The sequence below is a fragment of the Lissotriton helveticus genome, chromosome 1_1 (assembly GCF_964261635.1).
Source record: "Lissotriton helveticus chromosome 1_1, aLisHel1.1, whole genome shotgun sequence".
NCBI lineage: Eukaryota > Metazoa > Chordata > Amphibia > Caudata > Salamandridae > Lissotriton > Lissotriton helveticus.
The window spans coordinates 1,655,215,869-1,655,233,613 of NC_136057.1; the positions used below are offsets into that span (position 1 = coordinate 1,655,215,869).

General features: G+C 47.8%; 1 protein-coding gene across 1 annotated transcript in view; it reads right to left on the bottom strand.

The window, feature by feature from the left end:
* GALNT6 (polypeptide N-acetylgalactosaminyltransferase 6) overlaps positions 1 to 17,745 on the bottom strand; it is a 250,105-nt gene that overhangs the window by 45,609 nt on the left and 186,751 nt on the right. The window contains exon 6 of the mRNA XM_078688863.1: positions 2,280 to 2,397. Within this exon, the coding sequence (XP_078544989.1) occupies positions 2,280 to 2,397 (118 nt within the window). The remainder of the gene's footprint in view (positions 1 to 2,279; positions 2,398 to 17,745) is intronic.

A 17,745-nucleotide genomic window follows, 5' to 3' on the forward strand; every position in this document is an offset into this window, starting at 1 on the left:
ATCCCCAATGCACAACTTCGAGGGTACCTCAGAAGCTGCACGGTTAGCAAAGAGCAGGTAGTCCAGGATGTCCGGTCCCACGTCTCTTCTGTCCGCCACGGGTCTCAGCTTTGTTGTGGATGTGGATTGGAGTCGGAGAAGTCTGGAAGTCCAGTTCCTGAGTCGCTAAGTCTTTGGGTTCCGGCAGGAGCGTCGACAAAGAAAACCGGCAAGATACCGGTGGTGCCTGTTTGCCAAGGTGGTCAATCCTTGACCACAAGGGAGATGTCTTCAGTCTTCCAGTCGATGTGGAACGTCGAAGGTCCAAGAGTTTCGTTTCAGAGTTTCAGTCCAGTAGACTTCACTGTAGTAGACACTATAGACAGTTAGACAATGGCACGACTCACGAGGTCTCTGTGGGTGTTGCGCGGTGACGTCACCCGGTCTGCTGCATGTGCGGCGAGGACACAACAGCGAGAAATGGCAAATCACTACTGCCTGGCTTCACATAAGCCACAGTGATTGGCTATATAAGTGCGGCAGTACCACCACCCACACGCGGCACCCATACAGCGAAGCCTGGCGCTGCATTAGCAGCACCACTGTGCCACAGCGCCAGGATAGGCTAAGAGCAGGGTTACTCCCTGCCCATTACGAGACTCGGGAGCTGCAGTATAAAGAAGCACCCTCTGGTCCCTCGCAAGCTCGCACTTGACTCGCTGTCTGTAAAGGGGGTTAGGGGGCAGTACTACTGTGTGCATGTTCGAGCTGGCCATTAAATTGACCAACCCGAAAACGGACATGCGCACTGCTGTGCACTAGTGTCTGCTGCGCTTTAGTGCCGCCTGCGCTCACTCAAGCAAGCTGCCGTAGCCCCGCCCCCACCCGCAGCGCCATCTGATAGATTGAGTCGGGCTTGTCCCGGTAGCATGCAACGAGACGGCAGAGCGTGAGAAGATTACTTTATATAGTAAAATTGTTTTACTTTACTAATACTGAATGTAAATTTAGCGTGACGGTCGTCCATGTGGCTTAGTGGGGCAACGTCCCCAATGGACGCACCGCCACTGGTTCTCTTTCCTGCACAAACAATCCTGCCAACATTGGCGCAGGCAGTAATTTGTGCGCCAATGCATGGAGTAAGGGAAGGAATGTACCAGATTTCATGAATACGGTGATTCCGGCCCTTTCACGTTGGTGTAGGGCAGCACAGCAAGAAGAATTGAAGCGGCGCCCTACTTCAATTCCTCATAGATAAGGCCCTTTGATTTTAGCCACACCTTTGACCATGCCCTCATGTACACTGACCTTTGGTTTGCTAAACACGGTCTAATATTTCCCGACTGCAAAATGATTTGCTGTTGGAATTGGGGGGTGTTTATGGTTGTTGATAGTTGTCAACGATGAGGAGTACCAAGTTCTAGAAATTTCTTTCAGGGGGGTCCTTACGGCTACAAAAATTTTGACTGGGTGTCTCGGCATTAAAAAGTTTGAAGACCTCTGATCTAGAGTAGGGTGACCACCTCTCTCCAGGTCTTTCCTGGCACCATTTCCAGTCCAGGGCTTTTGTGTGATAGCCTAATGCATTCTGCATGCTATAGTCTTATTTTACTTCCATTTAATTAGCCTAACACACTTGAAATCAATATGTTAGTGAAATGCTCACAACTGGAAATGGTGCCCACAATGACCTGGTGTGAAGAGATCACCCTGAGCCAGAGTTACTTGAAAAATAGAGATAAAAGAGTCCTCTCCCCATCAATGAAGTAGGAAGCAAGCATCAGGCCAGGGTACAACAAGCATGTCCTAATTATGGCTGCAAACAACATAGTATCCACATTTATGTAGTACACATATAAACACACAATGCAAAAACTCACCCGGAATGACATCTCCACATTCTCTCCTCCCCAGATCTCCATCTGATCATCATGTGAACCGATATGATAGAAATACTCCTTGGAGATGGAGAAAAGACCACCAGCAAATGTGTGATAGCCTAATGCATTCTGCATGCTATAGTCTTATTTTACTTCCATTTAATTAGCCAACACACTTGAAATCAATATGTTAGTGAAATGCTCACAACTGGAAATGGTGCCCACAATGACCTGGTGTGAAGAGATCACCCTGAGCCAGAGTTACTTGAAAAATAGAGATAAAAGAATCCTCTCCCCATCAATGAAGTAGGAAGCAAGCATCAGGCCAAGGTACAACAAGCATGTCCTCATTATGGCTGCAAACAACATAGTATCCACATTTATGTAGTACACATATAAACACACAATGCAAAAACTCACCCGGAATGACATCTCCACATTCTCTCCTCCCCAGATCTCCATCTGATCATCATATGAACCGATATGATAGAAATACTCCTTGGAGATGGAGAAAAGACCACCAGCAAATGTGGGAGACCTGAATTGGAGGACAGAAGCACATCACTGTAACATGCTGTGGTTTCGCTTTTTCTCCTCAGTGGCCTGTACACCCAATAACCGTATTCCCTTGCATATGCAGTGTTCACCGAGGTTCCCCGGAGTCCATTCTTTACTTTTTATTATTTTATAAGCAGAAAACAACAGCACAAACATGTATTGACAACATATTAAAGCAGATGGGGCCAATTGGATTCAAATTATATAAACAATTTTCTAGCGTGCCTCATTACAATGTCTCCAAAGCAAACACAAGGAGATGATGGACGGAGCGCTGAAACTTTTCAGACACTCGCCCCCTGTCACAGATCTGGATTAAATCAATCATCGTTCTTTAGCTCACTTTGCCACCCCAGTTCAGACCCAGCCATATGCAAATCAGTATTGACTTTGTTCCTCATAGGAACAGTCCAGCCTGAACTGCCCAGCCAGGTCTTCCCTAAACCGGAAACAATCATCCTGGGATGTGATTTGGGGCAACACCCCTCATCAGCCAGGCTAGCCTGAATCCAGTGGGGAAGTGAGCAAGGGACCCACGTCTGGGCATACCCTGCCAACTCAGAGCGAACAAAGCAAACCCAAAGAGATGATGGACGGAGCGCTGAAATGTCACAGCACCACATGCCTACCCAGGGTATACATCTTGGAAATGGTTCCACAACCTCCCCCAGATTTTCTTATTTTGCCTAGAGCAGTCCTCATTCTTATACTGTACCCTTTAGCAAGGCACAATAATCCATACACTGCAGCCATTCTGCCACAATGGGCATGCGTCAATATTAGGTAATGTCACTCTCTGCCCTCAAATACCCAATGTGCAGCAACTTCATTACTTCTGGTAAGTCCCAGTCCAGTGATACCCCTAACAAATGCGTTCTAGGATCCCACATGAGGGGAACCCTGATCACAGTCTGCAAGACTGCATGAATCTGAGACCAGTATGCATGAATCATAGGACACTCCCAGATCATGTGAAGAAAGGAGCCTGTTTCTACCCCACAACTCTTACAATTTAGGTTGGATGTCTTTCCCATTTTATAATATAATACATGTTATGGAAGTATTTAAACTGGACAGAGCAGAGATGGACTACTCTCTCGCAGCTATTTTGGCCTCTTGACAGTAGTGTCTTCAAAGGACTCAGATCTACAGTCCACCTCTCCCTCAACTGCAAAAGAGAGCCCAATATATTGTGGATATCCACTTGTTTTTAGTATATTTTGCATGGTCAGTTCAGGGTCCATCAGGCTAAAATCAGGTAGTTGGATTAGGTCATTTTAATAATTTTCCAGGACATTCCCGAGTTGCAGAAATTAGAAAAAAGGAGACCTATACAGCCCTTTTTCCTTGTCGAGTTCTGCAATTCATTTGATGTGTGTTGATATCCACAAACAGATATCTCCGACGTGAGAGATGCGGACATTGCCCCAAGGCCCAAATCTCTCAAACCTCATGCATTTTAACATTTGTAGGTCATTGATTCGTGCATGAGCTGCTGCCCATTTGATGCTAAAATGTTAGGAAGGTCAGATACCACAAACTCTACTGGATTGCCACAGCTCTTCATTCTTATGAGGTCGAAAACAGAGAGGTGAATGCAATGTGTTTTTATTTCCAGTGTACAAACCTGGCCAACGGTCAATTACAGCACTTAACAACAGAATAGGAGTATGCTACACATTAGATTTCCTTTTTCGATACAGTGAGAGTAAGTGATTTGACTGAGAATCAGTCACAGGAAACTGCGCCAAGGCCAGACTTAAACAGGAAACCCCATGTTCGAAAGATGGTAGCTCTAGCCACTAGGCCCCATCTCCTATACATTCATCATTACAGGTGTAATTTTAGCCTCTGGCAAAGCCAATTTCCATAAAAGCTATTTTTTTTTGTAGCACGTCATATTACTCTTATGGTTATGAAGAGCTACATCTTCCCCATGCATTTTTGTTCTGGGGTGAAATCTCCTGGTACAATGCTATATCCGGAGGTGTCAAACTCGCTCTGATTATCAGGGAGAAATACGCATCATCTCTAGGGCTGTGAGAAATGTGCTTTTATGTAATCATGTGAGAATTCTGTAAAATTACACGAAATGCCACCATTGATGTGAGGACACTTCTCACACAAAAAAAGCAAAAAAGTACAAGCACTGCCAACAGCTTGCTTTCTAATCATACACACTGTTCCTTTGCACTTGTGCTACATTTTTCCAGAGAACGGAAGGAAATTACATTACGTGGCATGATGGAATATTTTGTTAATTTCGCTTTACAAACGTAATGCAAAATTACCGGAATTAAACAAGTTTACGCCCGAATAACAGAAAGTTTTCAAGGGCCAGTCATCTTCTGAACATCATGAGCGTTTTCTTTAGCATCAACCTAGCCAAGGCAACTTTAATCTCAAATGACATTAACAGCATCACATTGGCAAGCCCCAATCAATTCCAAAAGCATGTAATTATGCTATATCTTTCAGAGGTGGTCATCATCAGATGACACTGGCAATGCGGGAATGGCCGCTATGGCTTTTTGTGATTGGTCACAATTTAGGAGATGGCTGCTGATAAGGCTCAGTGGCTGCCACAGTTCAGCAGGAGAAACTACTCAATTTATTTGAAAAATATATTTTTTCATCGTTTGGACAAATTGACCAGATAGGTACAGGCTCAGTGGTAAACATACTCGCATATTGCAATTTGGGGAAGTTATTGTTTTTTTAAATATTTTTTTTGCGATGGCTAGTTTTGGCGCATCCCTCCACGCAGTCTCACTTACAGGAAATCCACCTCCTTGGACTCCTCTTCACCCTCCAACAGGCAAAACGTCTTCATAGACCGGAAGATTACCCGCCCTATAAACCTCTCTCATTCTCACCGTCCCAAAAACATCTATTCTTTATTAATTTCAATTGAATCACCTTCCAAAACCATTCACTCTCACCCTCCATGGGAGCCTCCAAAGGCTGAAGGGTTATAAAGGAGCCCATTCCGGCCAACACGTTTAAAGGGGTGTTACTTTTCTAGCAGACTATTTCTAAGGGTTTGAAGGGATGTTAAGAAGTACGCGTTTCTTGTTGACACGGTCATGCTCGAGTCCTGCTTCGATAGAGGGGCCAGCTGAACGGATGGTGTCGGACCTTCCCAGGACGTCAGCCCACGGTGACGTACGTGGCGTTGACGCTCTCTTCTCTGCCACGCACACGAACGTAATCACCTCAGCGGTGAGCGCTCCAGCGGCGCGTTCCCGCTGAAAAGCAGCAGGCCCGGGCATGCACTCTAGACGGAGTCCCGCCAGCTGGATTTCGGAGATAAAAGTTGAAAGTAGGCGGCGATTGGGACTAATGAGAGGCTGCGGTGGAGACTAGGGCGGAGGGCACGGGGTTTGTGAGTCAGTCGTATACTGCAGACATCCTTCCAAGACTCATAATCCAGGTGTTTGCAACTCGGAAACCGCCGAGTGAGCGGTAGAACTGGGTACGATCAATAAAGAAAGTAAAATGTCAACAGCTCGCACAAACCAGTGCCATGAATTATTGGCTACAAGAAAGGAGAAGCACCGGCAAAGCCAACAGGTCTCGCTATTGGGACTTATTAGCTTTGTCAATGGTCTTAAGTGATACCGAAAACTAAAAAAGAAAAAAAAGCGTATGTTGCAACGTTTTTAAAAATTGTATTTACCTTTAAGACTTCGATCGGTAAGTAATAAAAAATAAATAAAGCAATGCTTGGTGAGTTTTGAGTACTTCCACTTCTCTCAACCGTCAAAAGCCTACGAAACAAATCTTCAAAAGACTATCACCTCTAAAAGAATGGACAGAAGCGATGGCAGCCTCTCTGTGATGAATATATAACGTTACAACGAATTCCGTTGCAACGCATGCCTTTACCACGCATGCGTTACAACGGAATTCGTTTACCACGCATAACATTTACCACAATTACTAGCGTGGTGACGTCATACGTCGTTAAGAGAAAGCGGAAGTTTATTTTCCGTTTTCTCTTAAACGACGCTGATACCCGACGTGACTTCAGGTGAGTTTTTTTTTTGGGGGGGAGACCCCCCCCAAGCCCCCCTTTTTTTACTTTTTACCTTTACCACATATATCTTTACTACAAACCTCGTAGTAAAGGTATGCGTGGTAAAGGCTTTCGTGTTAACCACGCATGCGTTGTACTGCATGCGTGGTTAACGATTTCGTTGTAAAGGCTTCGTTGTAATGGCAGTTTCCCCTCTGTGATACAGTAATTGCAAACATACGAAGGGAGAAGAAGGGAGAACAATTAAACAACCAACCCCTTGGCTGACTTCTCCCTGATTATATAATACTGTTCGTACGCACAAATGACAAGAGGTAAGGAACAGCAGCATAGGCTGGAATGAGCGAAAAAACGAGCAACTTTGTGAAATTAAATACTGCACGTTTTAAAAGACACCATAACTGGCTCAACAAGGTAAAAATCATCCTGTTTGGAAAGTTCATAAAAGAAATCACATCATAGTGAAAAGAGTAATGGGCTGTGGGTGTACAAGGCTTCAGTTTGCTACACAGCTGCAATTAAAGGACATATCCATCGGCCCCCTGATCCCTTCCCCTCGTGTTGGGCTGTTGATTGGAATATTTTATTTATTTAAGAAGTTTTCTATAGCACTGTCCAGACCCAAGAGTATCAGAGCGCTTTACAGTAGGAGCATAGCAAATAATCATCCAATACATGACATAGGAGCGATGCAACAACCAACGAGTGTCAAAGAAGAGAGCAGCGTGTTGTAGAGCAGAGCCTTTTTGGCTTTAAGATTCTTTGAAGTCTTAGGATTGGAGCATCGCTCGATGGTTGCTGTCTGTCCCAGGTTATCCACTTCCTAGGGAGCGGTTGAGGAACAGGGATTCGAGTTGTCTTTTGAATTCCACAAAGGAAGGCAAGGTTCTGAAGTGCGGGGGGATGGAATTCCAGATTTTGGGGGCGCTTCTAGTGAAAGGGCATTCAGCTGTTCTTTTCCTCCTGGTTTTAGGTGGGATGAGAAGGAGGGAGTTGGAACTTCTCAGATTCCTGGATTGACCTGCTTTTCTGAGTTTTTTCGCCAGGTACTCGGGTTTGCCAGTGTGAAGGGCTTTATGGGTTAGGCAGGCTGTTCTGAAGCTACTTCGCATTTCGACTGGAAGCCATTTGACTTCTTTGAGCGCAGGAGAGATATGATCAGATTTTTTGATGCCGGTGATCATTCTGGCTGCCGCATGTAATGGTGTTTTGATGGATGCCAGGTGCGATTTAGGGATTCCTGTTAGGCCTGCGTTCCCATAGTCCAGTCTTGATAGTACCAGAGATTGGGTGGCCAGTTAAGGTCCTTGGTTGGAATGTAGGGTTTGATTTTGTTCAAAAGTCCGAGGTTAAGGAACGCACTATTGGCCGAGTTCTTAATGTGTCTCATCATGTTCAGTTTTGGGTCTAAGGTGATGCCTAAAGATTTGACAGAATCTGCTAGAGTGAGATTCCCTTTGAGCGCATCGATGGCCTTTAACCATTCAGTGATTTGGGGGTTATCCATCTTGTTCGAGATGAGGAGTGTCTCGGTCTTGTATGGATTTAGTTTCAGGTGGTTGCTTGACAGCCAGTCTTGTACATCTTTCAGGACATCATTTAGTCTTTGAATGTCTTTGAGAGAGGTAGTTTCCAGATAGATCTGCGTATCATCCGCAGAGGTGGAAGCGGATGTTGGCTTTTCTGAGTAGTTTGGAAAGAGATTCCATGTAGATGTTGAAGAGTTGTGGAGAGAGCACCGATCGTTGGGGGACGCCCTTGTTGACTTGCTGAATTTCGTAGGTGAAGTTTTTTATTTTTATTTTTTCCGTGTGGTTGTGTATAAAGGAGGAGAACCATTTAAGAACTACCTCGCCAAGACCAGCTCTTTCTTGGAGAGCCCTTATGAGGAGTTTGTGGTCAACCATATCAAATGCTGCAGAGAGGTCAAGGAGAATGAGGAGACAGCATATGTCAGAGTCTAGTGATCCATGTATATCGTCCATGATGTTCAGAATCGCGGTTTCTGTGCTGCAGCCTTTTCTGAAGCCAGACTGGTGGGAGTCCAATAGGTGGATGTTGTCCAGGTGCTGTGTTAGTTGATAAAGTACGCATCTTTCTAGTGTTTTTGAGAGCAGGGGCAAGTTTGACACAGGTCTGAAATTGTTTAGATCTGTCAGATCTAGGCCGGGTTTTTCCAGCAGGGGGGTGACTTGCCCCATTTTAAGGCAATCAGGAACCACTCTGTTTTTTAGGGAGCTGTTTATGATTTTGCTCCAGAGCGGTGCAAAGGCGTACTTCATTTTTTTGATCAGTAGGGGAGGAATGGGGTCTAGGACATGTGCGGAGGGTTTGGAGGAGGAGATCAACGTGATTATCTCAGTTTCTTGCACGGGACGAAAGCTAAGCCATGGGTTGGAAGAAGAGCCAGTAGAGAGAACATGTGGCACACCCGTGATGCTCTTCATGGGGTGTGATTTTTTGATGTCTAATGATAATTCGATTTTTGATATCTTGTCGTTGAAGAACAGGGCGACGTTGCCGCAGAGTTCTTTGGATGCCTTTACAGATGAGGACACTGGCTTGGAGGTTTGTTGTCTAATGATGCTATAGAGCTCCTTAGGTCTGTTTTTGGCACGGACCAGTGCCTCACGGAAGAAGCTGGATTTCTTGTTTTTGATGTGGTTGTTGTACTTCCTACGGGCTGATTTAAGTTGATCACTAAGGATGGCGGTCTGGTTGTTTCTCCACTTTCTTTGGCTCTTAGATTCCTCCTTTCGGAGTTGAGGTCAGAGTTGAACCATGATCTGGACGGGATGGCTCTGCTCTTTTGGAGCTTTAAAGGAGCTATTTTGACGACTAGCTCAGTATTGTACCAGTCAGTGAGGTCCTTGGTGGAGAGGTGGACTTTGTTGTCAGGGAGAAGTGAGCTTATCTGATCTTCTAGGATTCCCAGGGGAACTTGGGAGAGGTTTCTCAGCCATGTGGGAGGGTCTTGAGGGGGTGATTGGGAGAGAGTGGGGTGATCGATATGAAATAGGATCAAGTGGTGGTCTGACCAGTCGACGGGGAGTATGTGGTTGACCGTGATTGTGTTCTCTTGCGCAATGATGGCATCCAGTGTGGCGCCTTTGTAGTGTGTCTCCTCTGTGCAGTCCTGGATTAGATTGTTATCATAGAGGAGACTGGATAGCGATTGGATTAGAGGGTTGTTGGTCTCGTTCCACCGTAGGTTCAGGTCACCGAGAATTAGATTATTGGTATCTCTGAGTGCACCTTGCACTATCATGTCGGATAGTTGTTCTCCAAATGCAGCGTTTTTACCTGGGGGGTGATAGAGCAAGTGACACAGTAAAGAACGACTATCTTTGGTCTTGATATTGGAGGAGAGACATTCAAATGAATCGTAATCGAAAGCGTTAGTTTCCGTGATGACCAGATTGTACTTGTGGATAATGGCAACCCCTCCTCCTCGCTGGTCTATCCGGTCTTTGTTGATGAGGGAGAAGCCTGGGAGTTCCAGCATGTCTAGGCAAGGAGGCGATATCTTGTTTAGCCAGGTCTCCATGAGGAACGCAATGTCAATGTCATGCGAGAGGATAGCCTCAGCTAGATCAGTTGCATGAAGTGAGGCCGACCTGCAGTTGATCAGTAAGCAGTTGGTGAAAAGCTCTTTGTTTTTGGTAGTCCTTTCTTTGGGCCCCCTAGGTATGGCGGGGAGGATGGACCGTCTCGGGAGGTTTGAGCAGGGGAGGCCTTTCCGGAGGCCTGTGATCACTTGGATTTTGGAGAGTTAGAGGGGGGTGTCGTATGAGGAGGCTAGAATGGCTGCTTCTTTGTCTGACATGGCTGTTTCTGTTCTAATGGGCCTTGAGGTCAGGTGTTTTATATCGGACATTGCATGGTTCTTAGCCCTAGGGGAGGGGACTACGGTTCTTGAGGCTTTTTGTGACCAGGGTTCCATGACCCTGATAGGGGGACTATGAGGCTGGGTTCCGAGGGTTTCTGTGGGACAGGAGGGGCTTTTTACGTTGACGGTGGGGGGGATCTGCAAGCTTAACCTAGGTTGGAGAGGATTTCGGTTAAGCCCTGGGAAATTACGTCTATCTGGCTTTCAAGTGGCGCATGACGCTGCGCCAAGGAGTCATGGGAGGAGTTGGGGGCGTCTAGCGCTTCGTGGTGAGGATCGGGTTGAGGGAGTGTAATCTCTTATTAGTAGTGAAGGGGGTTTTGTCCTCTTTAGAAATCAAGGGAGAGGTAAAAGGAGGAGGATGGGTGGGGGCAGGAGCTGGCTTTGAGTGTCTGAGAGCTGTGATGGAACTAGTGAGGAACGGGGTCACTGTCGACGGGTCACATCCGTGAGGTTGCGGTGGATGGATCCAGTAAGGAGCCGAGTTAGTGCTTTCCGTAAGGAGCTGGGGGTTATGGTTGGTAGGGGTAGTGGGATGGGTGGTGGGGGGATGGTGTGACTGGCGTTTCCTGTTGTGGTTGGTTGGCTGTGGGCGGGAGTTGTGTTGCGGCGGGGCAAAGCGTGTGAGGGGGAGCGTAGCGGGGCGGATCGGAGTGGGTGGAAGAGTGAGTCGTAGGTTTCAAGGTTAGCTGTAGTTGTAAGCGGGTTAAGGGTTGAGGTGGGGTGCGGTAGGGGCAGGAGAACAGATCGTAATGAGGGAAATAGGGAGTCGAAAGTTTCAAGGTTCTCGTGGTTTGCCTGAATGAGGACCGTGCCATTCGTGTAGATGGTCACGGATGCGATCCCTCTTCTGGTCGAACGATTGGGGAGTATGGAAGTTAGTTTGCAACTGTGGGGAGTGGATGTGGTTTTGGCGATATAGAGTTGCTTTCTGATCATGGAGATCCAGTCTTCAGGTCTCTCAGTGTGGAAGATAAGGTCCATCTTAAATCGGACATTTGGAAGCTGAGTGGTAGATGTCTGTGAATAAGGTTTCTTTGTGTTGTCTGATTAATTTCTGTTTGAAGATACGTCTTATTTTTGTAGAGATGAGGGGGGGAAGATGATGGTGAATGAGTTCCGGCTATGGAGTTTCAGGTGGGTAGGTAGGGATTGTGTGAGAGGGGATGGCGAGTCAAGAGCCATCATGGAGGTACCATGTGCAGAGGGGTGCCTGTGAGGGGGAGGGGGTGAGTCGTACAAGTCGGGAGTGGGATGGGTGAATGTGTTAATATTTCCCGTTGGGGATTGGTCGGGCCTGTTAGGTGTAGCCAGGACTCAGGCCGAATAGGGACCTAGGATGGGTCATAATTCCTGGTAGGCTTGGTGATCTAATTCCCGGGGTCTTCTTAGGGCAGGGCGTGGGATCTGTTCAGATGGGAGGCTGTGCCTCGTGGAGATCTGGGGTTGGGCGTCCTAAGGCCAAAGAACCTTGGCAGGGGGCAAGGAGCTTTTTGTTGGAGCGGAGGTTCTATGGAAGAGGCTTTATCTTAATTACGGGGCAGCTCCCCAGGGTGTCAGTGCTCTGCTAGTCTAATTGGGGGCATTAGGAGTGGGCGAGCTTCATTTGTGGCATTAGGAGTCAGCGAGTTTCATTAGTTATTGGGGGGGTCGCGCGTGACGGCCATTTTAGAGTCAGAATTGATTTTCATGCGTCCAGACTTGCTTACAGGACGCTAGCGCTAGTCAAATTGGGGGCATTGGGAGTCAGCAAGCTTCATTTGGTGTTGGGAAAATCGAATCTGGCGGCCCTTTTAAGGTCAGGTTGCTCTACATGCATCCAGACTAGCTGACAGGACGATAGCAAGAGCAATTGATTTTTTACAGGGTTCCCCTTTGTGCTCCTAGGGGTGTTTGTGCTCCGCTGGTCAGATTGGGGGTAAGGGTAGTCGGCCAGCTTCATTTGTGGTTGGGGAGGTCGCGCGTGGCGGCTATTTTAGAGTCAGAATTCTCTTTAGTGCATCCAGACTCGCTGATGGGACGATAGCCTGAGCGAATTTATTGTTTACGCAGTACCTCTTTATGCTCCCAGTGGTGTCTGTGCTTCGCTAGTTAAATTGGGGGCATTAGGAGTTGGCGAGCTACAGTTGTTTTTGTGGAGGTCGCGCGTGGCGGCCATATGGGGGTCCGGTGTCCTACCTCAGGCGCTACTCCGGGGCAGAATCAAACGTGAATCCTTCCAAAAATAAGATCCGCAGTCCGTGCTCATAGCTGAGTGCGCGGTCGGACTGGGGTTTCACTTGGTAGTTTCTCGTGGGGCTGCTGAGGCGGATCCAGGCGCGCTGCAGGGGATCCTGATCGTGCTGTTGATTCTTCTGAGGAGTGGCGCAGGATGCCTCCATTAGATTTCGGCCGGCCATCGCTGTTTTAGAGAGAGAGAGAGAGAGAGAGAGAGAGAGAGAGAGAGAAGCGTGCCCCTTAGGACTGAGCATGCTGCATTTCATTCATGGTTTAAGCTCTACGCTGTCTCAGTGTCTGGCCTCTCAAAAGAAATTCGACTTCCAAGCTTCTCAACAGTGGCGGCTCCTTCGCTAAGGCGGAGGAGAGTCACCCGACTGCTTTCCAGCAGTGAAAAATGAAAAATAAAATGATAACTATGGTTATTTTATTTTTCCTCGCCCACTTCCTGATACCAAGCTGAGGGCGGACATAACACAGCTGCAAGAAGGAGGAGTGGTGGAACTTCTTCAAGTGCACATGACAGTTTGACCAGCCATCTGACGCCGGGCAAACCGTCAAGCGCACTTTGATCCCTTCACCCGAGCTGTGCTGTACAGCCGGGTGGAGAGCAAGCACAGGGTCTTAGTGAGCGCCTAACTGGGGCGTTCACACTAATTAATGTGCTGCTCTCATGCTGGGGACAATACCAGCATGAGATTAGCATAGGGGAGCCTGTGGCATGCTGGGAGTCGAGGACCAGAAGCCAGAAGATCACAGACACTGCAGAGGGAAGGTAGGCATTTTTAAAATTCTTTCCCCCAAGCTGCCCACTCACTGCGCTGCCTTCCCCGCACTGCCCCACCACTTTTAATGCCCCAGCAGCCACCACTGCTTCTCGGTGGCAGCTGGCATTGCTTTACAGTCGGTATGGCACCGCTACTTCACAGCCCCTGCTAAGTAGCATAAAGGCGCTCTAAATAAACAGGGCTGAGAAATAGTCAGGATTGTGTACATGTGAGGGTAGGTTTCAGGAAGGTGAGTGTGATACAGATATGGAGAGTAGATCTTACTCCAAGACTAAGTGATAATGGTGGCATTGGTGTGGTGCTCTGCATTTGGGCTGGGCTCTCTGCATCATCAGCTGGTTTCTCAACACTAAATGCACACAGCGACAAGGCTTCCCAGAAAGCTGACAACTTCCAGAACAGCTCAAGGTGGTATACTTCTTCCTGCCCTGCTGACCCCGTGGCACTGGAGCTGGCCGATGCCCTGCCAACAGTGCCCCACAGCAGTGCCAGCATATGGTCATGTAGGCAGCGAGGCAACAGCCTCTCAGAAGTACCCATACCAGCAGCAATACTGTACTAGCAACTCTCTGAAATGGTACTAAGCGTTGGCAAAGTCAATAGATCTAGCCTATGTGAGCCCTATTAGTTTGGTCAATGTCTTAGTTATGTTGTAAAGCAGCATGGCTGCTGTGCAGCATTGTTAACAGTAATTTTTTAAAAAGAGATGTGACGAAGGGAGCTAAAAAAAAAAAGTGAGTTGGCGCGGCCAGCCTTGGCCACATGATAGCACTTATTTATCTTATGGTGGGGGGGCCACACAGCTAATGGGAAGGTGGGGTGGTGAGAGGGAAGAGGCTATATACTCAGGCCCGAAGTTTCTTAGGAATCAGATAATTCCATACCCCCCATTAAGACAATTGAGATCAGCTACTCGGTTTCATCTAAATGTTCCCCGCACCAGAACAGTCTCTTGGAGAGACAGACGGTTTACAGTTGCCGCAACCAGACTCTGGAACTCCCTTCCTCTGTCAATTCGGATGAGTCACACTCTGCTATCCTTCAGGAAGAACTTAAAGACCTGGTTGTTTAACCAATAACTTTGCCGGTATCCAATGTAGGAGAGTCATGAATTGAATCTTTAGCGCCAAAACGCCCAAAACGCCCTCGGGCATATGTTCTACAAATCTCACAAATAAATAAATAAATATGGACAGTGGGGGGTGGCTGGAAAAAGCAAAACATGATGAAAAAAAGAAAAAGGTTCCTGTAAAGTGGTGGGGCCCTATGTCCTCATACTAACAACGATGACACAGACACCGTAATGTAGTTACTGGAACTGGCCCAGGGCACGTGCGTCTGGCCCCTTTTATTAACAGGTCACATGTCCTGCGACACCTGTGTTGGATGGATGTGGTGTGAAATGAAAGCCAGACCTTGGGGAGTGGCTGGCACAACAAACAATAGAACAGTGACTAGCCGGTCACTACATCCCTTCCAAACTTTATTAAAACTGGAACAACAAGTACAAAATGTGGGGGAGAATAAAAAAATAAAAAACTCCACAGAGTCTCTTTGAATGCTTTCAGAACAGGATGAAAGGACAACTGCAGCTAGGATCACCAGTTCTGATTGGCACAATTCAGCGATGTACTGCAGAACCTGTATTCCCTGGACTCGGTGCGTGGGCACGTGTGGACTTTTACAACAAAAGTCTATATGTGAATGTGGAGCGATGGTGAAGACTGTGGCTTTACGTTTTCACAAAGACATCCTGTCTCCCTGAACATCAAGCCTCCTATGACGGATGACATTCTATTTATTGTTGCAGAGTCTTTCACAGATGCTGCAGTGCATACAGCTGCTGGATGGTACAGTGATTTCTTACATCCTTCTCTCACCAGTACTTCCCTCTTCTACTAGGATTCCCCCAAGGTCCTCTTCACCAGACTTCCACGGGACTGGGTGTACTTCGCCCTGTCACTCCAATGCCATACTCTGGGCTTGTGGAGGAAGCTCTACGAGTCCCACCTTAAAGTCACTCCCTCTGCTTAGAGGCTAGTTGCTTCCAGATCAAATTACTCCTGCCATCCAGACTGTGGTGCAACAGCATTGATAGGATAGCCTTTGGAAGAACCACCTTGTGAAAAGAGATCTTAGTCTTCCTTGGATCTACGGGGAGCTTCTGTAAACTGATCTCTCGTGTCAGGATCTCGCTTTCACTGTAATCCCCGAGGCCCTTGCCTCTGGACCGCCACAGTCTGGAGTTGTTGGATCCTCTTTAGATCCCACGTCCAAGGTCACTCAGGACGTCCGAGCAGGACCACAATCCAGTCTCCCGTGTGACCCCAGAGGTGGATGGTATAAATGGTCCAGCTTGCTCTCATCTGCAGGCGCCAGGTTTGCTTGGTGTAACCGAAGACTTCTGAAATAGCCAGCCTCTCATGGTGCCATCGATGTTACATAGGTACTGTGCTTCACTCCCGATGTCCTTGCACTCCGTCATCTTCTGTACCTTGCGGTGTGCCCAATGTCTATCACACACTCTTATCTTCTTTCTTTCTTTGGACTCATCATACAGTCTCTTCGAGCCACATTATTTCCTTTTCCTCTTCTTTCACTTTTTTTTTTCTTTTCGCAGTCTATTCCCATCTTGTCTTACTCTTCTTCGTTTCTGACGTGGCCTCTCCATGTGCCGTGCACTTCACACGGGTCTCCCTGGCCATGTCCTAACCCCTGGGACAATGCTTTCTCCTCGTCCATGGCCCAGACCTCTCGTCGTGACCTTCATTTCATCACCTCTCCTAGGTCTTCTTCCTTTGACTTCAGGTAAATTTATTCTGACCCCTCGCAGGCCTCTACTGCTCAGACATCTCGCAGGTCATCTTCTCTGATCTCTCGCAGGTCATCTTCTCTGATCTCTCGCAGGTCATCTTCTTGGACCCTCGCAGGCCTCTTCTTCTCTGACCTCTCGCAGGTCATCTTCTCAGACCTCCCGAAGGTCTTCTCTTCTACCACTTGCAGGTCTCTCCTCTTGGGAACGCACTCCTGCCGCCTCATTACCACGCTAATGTGACTCTCTGCAGCCTCAACTCAGGCTTGCTTCACAGGATCCGTCACCCCCTGTGACAGCATTGGGCCTCTTCCTCGCTGGGCTCTCACTCTCAGGCTCCAGCTTAGACAATCAGCTTCTCTAATACAGTCTTTGGCATGCTTCTGACTGTGCGCCCTCCATCCTTCACTGGAGGGTACTCCTACTTCTGGTGCCTTGCTCACTGGGTACCTCCTCTTGCAGTGCTGTCATTTCATAACTGGACGCATCTCCAAGCACTTTCTTCAGTCGTGCGTGGACTTGCTGCCTGGACCACCCATGGCCAGTAGGTGTCACTCCAAATCTCCTCACAAGCCATGGCAGCCTATCTCCTCAAGGTTCCCTTCTTGCCAGTGCCCTTTTCACTTTAAATGGCGGGTTGCAGCAGCCTTTTCTGTGCTGCAGTCCACTTCTCTATATGCTGTCCTTCATTGATCTTGGTCCTCAGCCGCCGCCCCTATGCTGCAGTCCCTTTCCACTGGACACTGTACATATTCTCATTCCGGCCGCCGAGTTCTGTACTCCCCCGTCCGCTTGGCGTCGCTGCAGCACTATTCCCAGCACGGGCCCCAGCAGCTTTCCTCACGCTGCGGGCCTCGTGCTTTAATCAGTGAGGGTACATAGCCCTCTCTAGCCACCATGGAACACTCACTTGTAAGAGTCCAGTGTACCTCCAGCCACTCACTGTTCAACCCTATTACATGTCAGGGCTTTGCTATGCACTGGTGTATATTTTTTTTTCTTCTGGAGAGGCACAGCTTTAGCTGCCTCTCCCCTGGCGCTGATCGTAGGCCACAGCAGTCAGTATTCCATATGCTACAGGCCTGTACCGGCACAACTCCTCATCCATGCCGCAATGCTCCACTCATGTCCTGCGTGCAACTATGCGCTACTTAGGACTGCTGGGAGGGGGTGCCCTCATCATGGGCTATACTCCCTCCCCCCCTTTTCCCCACCGCACAGCGGCTGCACATGCGGGTTTCCCCCTCTCTTTACCAATGTAAAGTAGTGAGGCCCTAGGCCCACATATACTAGCAATGATGACAGACATTAATGTAGTTACTGCGTTTGTCCGGCCCCTTTCATTAGCAGGGTAAAATGTCCTGCGACGCCTGTGTTGGATGGGGTGAAGTGTAAGCCAGCCCTCGGGAGTGGCTGGGACAACAAACACTATAACAGTGACCAGCCGGTCACTACAGTCCCCTCAGGGGAAGCACAGAACTAAGACTACAAGAATGAAAGTCAATTCATTTTTGTAAAGAAAACAAGAATATAACCAAGACAAAGAAAAAAACAGAGAAAGATAAATATAGCACAGTACTTTG